General features: G+C 36.5%; 1 protein-coding gene across 3 annotated transcripts; it reads left to right on the top strand.

Moving 5' to 3' along the window:
• Window positions 1-1,981: 1,981 nt before the first annotated feature.
• Window positions 1,982-10,028, top strand: LOC104606627 (SNF1-related protein kinase regulatory subunit beta-2). 3 transcript variants are annotated; one of them, XM_010271927.3, is made up of 5 exons: window positions 1,982-2,608; window positions 3,827-4,005; window positions 4,110-4,272; window positions 8,514-8,836; window positions 9,354-10,028. In XM_010271927.3, exons 1-5 carry the CDS (start codon window positions 2,411-2,413, stop codon window positions 9,394-9,396), a joined length of 906 nt encoding a protein of 301 aa, XP_010270229.1. In that variant the 5' UTR covers window positions 1,982-2,410; the 3' UTR covers window positions 9,397-10,028. The 3 variants fall into 3 exon arrangements, with proteins under 3 accessions (XP_010270229.1, XP_010270228.1, XP_088750839.1); XM_010271926.3 differs by having other exon boundaries at window positions 9,351-10,028; XM_088894713.1 differs by lacking the exon at window positions 9,354-10,028 and having other exon boundaries at window positions 8,514-9,145.

The following is a 10,028-nucleotide window of genomic DNA, read 5'->3' as shown; positions in this document are numbered from 1 at the left end:
CGGGATTCGTGCACCAAGGATGCCACTACAGGGCTATTCTTTGTATCTTACACTCTTAATCGCTCTTTTGCAGAAGGACAATCATGCATGGCCTCTTCCCTAATAGTAGCTGAGATGTGGGCGATCATTAGAGGTCTCAGATACCTGCTGAATCAAGACATCACAAAAGCAACTCTCCTTTCAGATGCCAAAGCTGCTCTTTTGTCCTTAAAGGAACGAAGGAAACATTAGCGGGGATATTCAAGCTATTCAAGCACACATCAAATATATGCTATCCTTTTTTGTTACTATAAGACTGATAATATGTTCATAGACCTGTAGTCGCTAAAGCTCATGATATAGCTAAACTAGCAAGACTTCGCAGATCTTATGTTTTTGCATCCTATTCTCTCCAGGCTACCAATACTTTTTTGCGGGGATAATTATGTATACATAGTATTTTTTGCGGTTCCTTTAAAAAAATGGGGTATATTATAAAGACCCCCCGTACTAAAGATCCCCTGTACTTTGTTTTGTGATAAAGGCTCTCTTTACTATGACGGTGAGACAAAGACCCCATTCCCTTAGTTTTTTGCCCGAAAAGGCCGTTATAATATTTTTTAATCCTCACACTACCCTTGTTTTTCCCATTTTTGCTTCCATATGGCCTCTGCATTCTAGGACCTTGGTTGTTTTCTTTAATTCTATTTTGAATTGCAATGCAATTCCTTGGAGTTGGAGCTGGCTTCGTTGAGACTACTGGTTCTGGAGTCATCTTCAGCCATTTGACCGACCACCAGATCGGATTCTGATCCTAAGCACGCTTGGTTACAAGGGTCATACCCTGATATTCGGCTCATAAGACCAATGCAACTCCCCGTATAACAACTTTCTCTATAACCACTCCCACCATCATAACCGTCATAGTGTTGATGATTAAAGAGGTTTTGAGAAAGAATCAAGGTCATATCGGAGTACCGAAGAAACAAAATAGCCGGCGTCGATTTCTTGTGTTTTGTCTTCAATCCCATCGATGGGAACTAAGGAGGAATTAATACTATAGAATTTTTTTATCAATAATGTTTCGTTGATTAGTAGACGGAATACATTTCCACACTATATTTGGAAATTGAATATACAAGAAAAGTAGATAAAGCAGAAAATAGGGAAAAGAAGAACACAATTAAGCATTGGGTATCTAGCAGCAGAGCTCCTAAGCAATCCAATTAAATCATGGCACATATGTACAGTCATTCACTCTTTCGGTGTCTTCCCCTATTGTTCTGAGGAGAGAAAATAAGGGATAGAGGAGGCATAGTTTTCCGAGTTATGAGGTGTTGAACTGAAGGGTCGTATCCATCCTCTAGTTCTCCTCATGGCGGTGAGGGAGAGGAAAAGAAAGAAAGAAAGAATAATAAGTTAAGTAGATTTTAAGATAAAAAAATAAAAGAAAATAGAAAAAATTTAATAAGATATTTTGATAATTTAATGCATTCCGTCATCTAAAACAAAGTACAGGGTCTTTACGGGGACTTTATAATTTACCCAAAAGAAAAATCAACATGCGGTGCACAAAGCAAAATAATGTAAGAATTTGGCGGTAGGTGGAAGGAAGGGAAACTTACTACTGTAGAAAATGTAACAGGTTGGTTAACAGGAGCACATCATGATGAAAACAACTGCCACCGCCATCTTCCTAATTCATTGGAGAATAAAACTAACTTATATTTTATTTGTATTTTAATTTGGTATATGACAATGTGTTTTGTCGTTGTTGTAAAAACAAAGGAAAAGAACATCCACGAGAGAAGAAAAATAAAGTTGAAGAGAAAAAGAAAGGTTTTGATTTAGTGAGACCTCATCATATAACGCAGGCTTCTTCCTAACGCGTAGAATCGAAATTCATTGAATTCCGATTAACCATACCCCACCTTGGCTTGTCACCAATTCCATCAGACACGAATCCAATGGTTAAAAGGGTCTCCTCTTGCGATGGAGACTCATTGAATCGCTACCCAAAAGAGAAGAGAAAATGGAAAGAAAAACAAGACAAAACGCTCTTTCTAATTATCATTGGCGTTGCAAATTGTAAAAATATTGCTGCATCGCGTTAACTATTCTTCAGTTATTTCTGGGTTTTCCTTCTCTGGTTTTCTGCAACTTAACTTATATATAAATGTTTACAAAAAAAAGAAAGCTCATATATAGATAGAAAATTAGAATGGGTGTCTGAGCAGAGCAGATCAAGTTTCTTCACGAGAAAGGAAGATTTCAAGTGAGGGGAGGGGGGAATAAGAGACTTTAAGTAGTGAGACCATTTGTCTGCTTGGTGATTGTTCTTGATCTTTAGTTAACAAATAGTTTTTTGGGTCTTCGTGCAGTCGGCTTCTGAGAAGTAAGTCTGAGTAGAAAGTGGGTTTTCTTTTATTTAATGGGTAATGTTAGTGTTAGAGAAGATGGGGGTAACCCATCTGGAGTTGGAGTTGGTGAAGGCGCACAAAACATGGAATCTTCGCACGGAGAGGCGCACGTTGGCTATCATGCTCATGGGATGTCTACAGAGTTGATGGGTCAATCTCCTCCTCATAGCCCTCGGGCAGTCCCGTCACCTTTAATGTTCACTCCACAGGTCGGTTTCTTTTCTTTCAGATTTTATTTTTTTTTTATTTTTTTGATAGTTTGTGAGTTCATGTGTTCAGCTCTTTTTCTACTTGTAATTTTAATTTCATGGATCTGGGTTCAAAGAGGTAAAAATTCTGCCTTTTGATTTTTCTTTCACTATATTATGTATATATGTCTGTGTGTTTTTGTTCTTTCTTTCTGCTATTAGAGTTACCTTTTATTTTTTTCTAGAATTTTATTAAACTTTAAAGCAAAAAAAAATCTTTGTTTTATTCCTTTGATCCTTTTCTTTGTTGTTTGAAGGAACGGAATTGTAATTGCTGTGAATCCAAACACCTTGAAACTGTAACTGCTGTCACCATTTCTTTTGCCTTCATTTCGTGAATTCGACTAGGAGAATATATGTAGTGAAGTATTTAATAAATCCAAATTATATGTTAATCGTTTGACAAAATGTGCAAACAAGGAAGTTTAAGTTTTTCTTGATAGTTGCTCGCAAAAGTTCTTAAAGGATGTCTTATAGAAAGTTCAACATGGATAGTTGGTTTTATTTTTCAGTCCCAGGAGACATAATGCTCACTCGGACACAGAAAGCTTATTGTACCAAGAGATAAATTTGCACAATTCCAATATAAAACAGGGACATTGTTATATTTGAGGAAATGACTTTCTGATAGGAGATGCCTTTTTTCTGGTTTCTGTATAGTTAACTTATTATCTAGTTAATTGACACATAAGTGAGAACCTGGTCACTATTTTTGTTAGGAAAATGATTTGAGAAGTTTGAGTGAATTGATAGACTCATAAATTCCAGTGCTGGACCATTGGATTCCAAGTGGAATTATGTTTTGTTAACATGAGTAGGATACAGTAATATCAAGTTGATTTAAGATTTAAGATGCTTAATTGCATAGAGAGAATGGTTTGGTTCTAGTCAATGTTGTTGGGTGAATTGTCCTGTATTGGAACCATAACTGTGTGTAGTGTGCATCACCCATGAAAACAACAAGGAGCACAGGAATCTAATGGTCTGGAACTGTATCACAGGCTCTAACGGTTAGGTAGAGCTTTTCAAATGACACCATTTTCAGTATATTCTTTCTATCTAATATACATAGTGGTTCTCAACATATTTTTCTGTAATACATGCTAATTTTATTTGCAGTGAATTTTGTCCTAAGAGAAAGAGCTGGAGACATTTACTGCATCCTTTATTTCTTCGCAGGTCCCTCTGGTTCCATTACAAAGGCCTGATGGGATGTGCATCCCAAATCCGATTGGGATGCAAAATGCCACAGAGTATGAGGACATGTTTTATGAGCAAGGGGTACCAACAATGATCACTTGGAGCTATGGTGGCAAGGAAGTAGCTGTTGAAGGATCTTGGGATAACTGGAGGACGAGGTATAATAGAACCATAAACCATTGCACTTTTATGTTCTATTCTAACTTAAAAATGTAACTCTTGTACAAAATAAAATATGGAACTACATTTTCCCCTTCCTCAGAAAGCCCTTGCAGAGATCAGGCAAAGACTTCACTATCATGAAGGTGTTGCCATCAGGAGTTTACCAGTACAGGTTTATTGTTGATGGACAGTGGATGTATTCTCCTGACATGCCATGGGTCCGTGATGATACTGGGAATGCTTACAACATTTTGGACTTGCAGGTAAATTCTTCTGCCTTCAGTTTCAGATATCATACATCTGGACATGATAGATGTCTTCACTTCCTATCTATTTATTTGTTCATATAAGCATTATTCAGAGTATGGCTAATTTCTGTTTTCTACAAGTGAATAGAATAGTATGAGAAGTGTGAAAGTTCATAATCTTCTTTGGTGCTTTTTGCAAAACAGAAAAAAAATTCTTATCATAATTCTTCTGGGCATTCATATATGTCCTTTATGTTATTGTGAAACATTAATACAAGTCTCAGAATTTCCCCACAAAAAGTTCAATATCCCTCTTTTGATTGTTTAATTGCCAAGAAATATGTTTATTGGGTAAATCTTCTCATGTAAAATATGTAGTATAGAGAGGATCAGAGGATGTATGCGGATGAATTGATATCATGCAGGGCAAGGATAAGGATAACCAGGGTCTGGCCATGGATTAGATGACAGTTATGGTCTCCTTATAAACGGATTCACTTGAAGTTAATTCAAGCAATATTATAACACAGAAGAAACTGAAGATAAATTGGATGTATGTGTGGCACCTGAGGCTGCTGTACCAATAGGGGATCTATAAATATGTCATGTGGGTCCCATTTGAAAGCTTAAGTTTTTCACTTTACCCTTTGCTATTTCTTTTTGGGATTCAGCCCAAGGCCTTTGTTTGTTATCAATAAACTTAAGAGTAAATTATAGAATGAACCTATCTTAAAATCAAAATAACACCCAAGGTTCTTGACAATTCACTTCATCCCTTGTTGTATGCTGATAAAACATAGATGAAACCCCTCCTTTAGCTAACACATCGATTAACCTGTAAAAAACGATTAGATGACTGCCTGAACATTTTGAAAATCCTGTTTCTCCCTAGGCAATGCAGCTGCTTGTAGGTGTCTAGGCACTGACTAGTCAACCACAAAAAAAAAAAAAAGATACATTCTAGATTTAAGGTAATGGTGCAATCTCATAAATAAGTTAATAAAGACTGTAAATATGCAATAAAAGATATGCCAAAGAATGTATAGTACATGGTTTCTATTTTGTAAGCATAAAAGAGAAGGCTGACAGGCAAGACGCTAGGATGCCTAAAAATGGATAATGACACGGGAAGATGTAGTAAACAGGGATACAGCTCTCCATTCCAAAGATCCTGAACATGGACATGGGTTTGCATATCCCATTTATTATTCTTAAATCATTATTTTATATCTAGTTTTTGAAACTAAGTTTCAGTTCTCAATACTTATATCTTGCTTGCTAAATTTAATAAAGCTTTTTAAACATAACATTTACATATTTTAAAAGTGATAATACTCTATAATCCAGAAGTATTCATAAAGTACTGATACAAAAATGTAAGGTTTGTGGTGTCATTTTGGGTGTGCATTGTATGAAGTGAATATCATAGGCATGAGGTAGGGAGTGTCAGTCTTTTCGTAGAAGAGCATATAACCTTGGCTTTATAATGTTGTCCCCTTGTTTATGACAAGGCATACTGGCATATGACTGATTGGAGGAAGACCTAAGGGAATTCAACTGTTTCTCTCTTATTTTAGGATTTGTTTCTACTATATATACCCTCACTCAAGCATGTGCTGTCATATATTCTTAAACAACTAATTTTTATATAGCAATATAAAGGCACATACAGGATTATTTTTAAAATATTAAAGGTAAACATAAACAGTTAAGACTATTGCGCATTAAGGGTGGTGATTTGACTTTGTAAAAGTGGCAGAAAGATTCAATATTATCAGTTCTACCAAGTATATCCTGTTCATTTTTAAGTTTGAGAGCTCATCATATTATTTTTATGTTAAAGCAAACTAGTGTGTTGATCTGATGGAAACGGGATTCATGTAGCCGACCCCATATAGTTGGGATAAGGCATGGGTAATGACGATGCATTGTCTATGACACAATGGGAAGACAAATTGGACTGCTCTCTATGAAACCAGGAGACTACTCGAATAGCTCAGATCCTGTTGAATTATGGTATATCACTTAAAAGTCACAGATTAACGGAAGCACCTAGGTATGCACTATTTAGATGCTTTCATTGATAAAATGTTTAAACATCAATTGGACATCCTAAATCAAATATAAACTGCTTGCACACACCTTGATGTCTTAGGTTGATGACTAGTTTTCTGCACAGAACTTGGGTATCCGGTAGATCACTTGGGGTGTTCCAATCATTTCTTAAATCTTGTAATCGAACCTGATTGCTGAGACTAACTGGCTCAGTGTAACTTGCTGGTCAAATAACTATTCAGAGTTCCTAGTAGGGCTTGTTCAAAAATTCGTTGCTGGACTTTTGACAAAGGATCACCCTAAGATGATTATATTGATTAACTTTTCTCAAAAAAAATGATTATCATTGGATATTAAGAATGGACAAATCAGATAGGTCTATTTCTTGATCTTTATGACTTGCTCCTATGGAATATGAATATGTTATTTCTTTTTGAACTCAGCATCATCATTATTGTCTAAGCCTTGTCCCAACTATATGGAATTGGCTACATGAGTCCTGTTTCGCCATTCTGTTCTGTTCAGTGCCATATCCATTGTTAGATTATGAGTGTTTAAATCATTTCTTACTACACCAACAGATAGCTTCTTCTTATGGATGCTGTAGATGGTCTCTATGCATGTGACCAAACCATGTTAGTCTACTTCCTCTCACTTTATCACCTATTGGAGTGACTCTTAGGTTCCTTTTAGTAACTTCATTTCTAACTCCATCTTTTCTAGTTTTTCCACTCACCCATCTAGCATAAGCATTTCTGCCACATTCATTTGTTGGACATGTTTCCTGACATGTATGTTTCTTTGGAACTGTCATTAAAAAATAAAGAGGTTGTTTATTACTATAATTGGATGTGAAATACAGGTACTGTTTAAATAGTTCATTTTCAAAGATTTAATTTGATGTTTTAGGCATCTATCTCAGGAATCTGCAATCTTATAATTAAAAAAAAAAAAAAAGAAAGAGGCAATTTGGTAAAATCATCTTGCATGTTAACGAGTCCAGATCTGCTACCTACAACGCAACTGAGATGTTCCCGATGTGCGGCTGTAGTGTCTTGTTGGTATGTGTGGGTAGCTGATCTGGTCTCCATGTTAACAGTGTCCAGGATTTCTGTCTGTCAAGTGGTCAAACTGCAATATCAGAAACTTGAGGGAGTCATTCTTTAATTCTTAAAGTGCATTGCAGATGGAAATCTTGAGTTCTAATTAAGGGTGTTTGTGTTTGAAAGTATATTGACTACCCTTGCAGCAATATTGCAATGCAAAGGAAAAGATGCAACCTAGTGTCTGTTCTTTCTTGTACATCATTATAATTCTCTCATGTACAGTCATTCCTTTTTTTTTTTTCTTAATAAAATTCAGCTTTCAAAAAAAAAAAAAAAAGAAAAAAACATCTTTGTTGGAATCTCATGTGGTGCTGCTTGCTTGTGTTGGAATTCTGTAACACAATGTTTTTTACATGAATTTCTCTTGGTATATATCAGAGGACTTATGGGAAGCTAGTCCGGTGAGTTGTATAATTTTGGTAATCTTGGATGGATAGCGCTTTATGCAGAAAAAAATGGGTGTTATCATAATTGCTTAGGTTATTCATATGTGGTCATACATGTTAACGTGTGTTCAGGTGCCAGATATGGCTACTAAGAACGAAACTTCAATCCCAACTCTATGCACACATGGAAACTTGATATGTGTTGAATGGTAGATGCATTTTCTCATGTAAATTATATATAATATATACAGAAACTACTTAGATAAACTGATAATTTGGTACAGAGCATGCAGAGAAGTTGACTGAATTTATATTTATTAATATTATAGTCATCTCCTCCCTCAACCGTCAACATGATTGGTTACTTTGAAATTAGATGATGTCTTAGTCAAGAAACAAAATGGTTTGATTATAGCTAGTTCATTGGGACGTGTCTGCATGAAAGTTGGTTTAGATTGGAGGGACCTTCAATAATTAGTTTGGAGATGCTTATCATGTAGATCTGGGAGAGTGGATCTAAAAATAGAGATTCTATGCAAACACAGTTGTACCGCTAGAACATTTTCATATTTTTTAATAGCAGTTCTGATACTAACAGAATTTGTAATGCAAAGGCAACAAAATATAGTGTATTTTTACTGTTTCTACATTTTACAATTGGGCATAAACTGGGGTTTCAGAAAAGAATTTTGACTGTTATTTGGTACAGGATTATGTGCCAGAAGATGTTGAGAGCATTGCTGGTTTTGAACCTCCCCAGTCACCAGATTCCAGCTATGACAACCTGCATCTTGGTTCAGAGGATTATGCAAAGGAACCACCTTTGGTTCCTCCACACCTGCAGATGACACTGCTTAATGTGCCATCGTCGTACACAGAAGGCTCCCCTTATTTGTCAAGACCACAACATGTGGTGCTTAACCATCTGTATGTGCAGAAAGGGAATACAGGTCATCCTATGGTGGCACTCGGTCTGACGCATCGATTTCAGTCGAAGTATGTAACTGTGGTGCTCTACAAGTCCCTACAGAGGTAGCATGCAATTTGTTGATGAACTTGTTAATGAGTTTTCTCTGATATAAATGGTATAACTGTAAACATAAAAATATTACGTGTGACTCAATACTCAATACACCAGATGGAAAACCATTATAGGGGAAATGGAGGGGTTATATGGCAGGCACATTTTGAGTTTTTGACATGCCAAACCAAGGGTTTGTTTTCAGGTCAATTGGTAATAGGAACTATTGCTGCATCGTGCATGGAAATTTTATTTCCAGCCTTCCAGAGTGTAAAGAAATTTTAATTTCAAAGGTTGGAAAGTTTATGCTATTTTTATCACTTGCTGTAGTTACTAGCATCATATCGGTGGTTTCTAGCAATCAATGAAACATAAGATCGAAATTCCAATTCCCAACTGGTATCTTCCAACTACTAGTAGTCATGTAAGGGTGACGTGGCCTGTCCAGATCATAGGGATGGATTGACCATTCGTATGACCAAAATTGGAGTATTATATTATAACACTCTCCTTTGTAAATTGTAGTAGTCAACTACTCTTGGATGATCACAGAGGATTGAGTCAACCATAGCACGCTGCTGTTGCCAAAGCGACGGGATTCCCGTTTGACATGAATGATGGAAAGAATTAGCAAAGAAAGGTGAGTCATCACAAAGACATTGCTGGCCATGCTCATTCAGCCGCACATCAGGAATATCTTGCTGGCCATGGCCATGCTCATCCAGCCACACATCAGGAATATCGGTGGTGATGTAAAGTACAACCTATTTTTCTGATGCGCGGCGGCTGTGTCATTTGAATGCTTCAAGAAGTTCAACGTTTATGTTTGCAGCAGGCCAAGTCCTACTATTGGTAGTTGCTTGAATGACTCCAATAGGGAGGGTAAGAACCCAAAGCCAAGACAAATGCAAAAAGCATCCCCTACCAGGGCAGCTGCACTTCTTCTTTCCACACAAAAGTCATCAACAGAGATAATCCAACACTACCTACCAACAGGATGAGGAACCACCACTGGGGGACATCTTTGTAATTCTTCATCAATCTTGCATGGATGTCCAATTTTACATTGTTCATGGCTGATTTGCTCCGTCTTTTTTAGTTTTTCCATTCACACATCTCAGAATAAGCATTTCTTCCACATTCATTTCTTCATCAATTTGTTAAAATTATCTTGCATGTTAACGAGTGCAGATCTTTTACATA

The sequence above is a fragment of the Nelumbo nucifera genome, chromosome 1 (genome assembly GCF_055504915.1).
Source record: "Nelumbo nucifera cultivar China Antique chromosome 1, China Antique-T2T, whole genome shotgun sequence".
In the NCBI taxonomy this organism is placed as follows: Eukaryota; Viridiplantae; Streptophyta; class Magnoliopsida; order Proteales; family Nelumbonaceae; genus Nelumbo; species Nelumbo nucifera.
The sequence above is the reverse complement of the archived record's forward strand: the minus strand, read 5'-3'. Positions and strand labels throughout refer to the sequence as shown.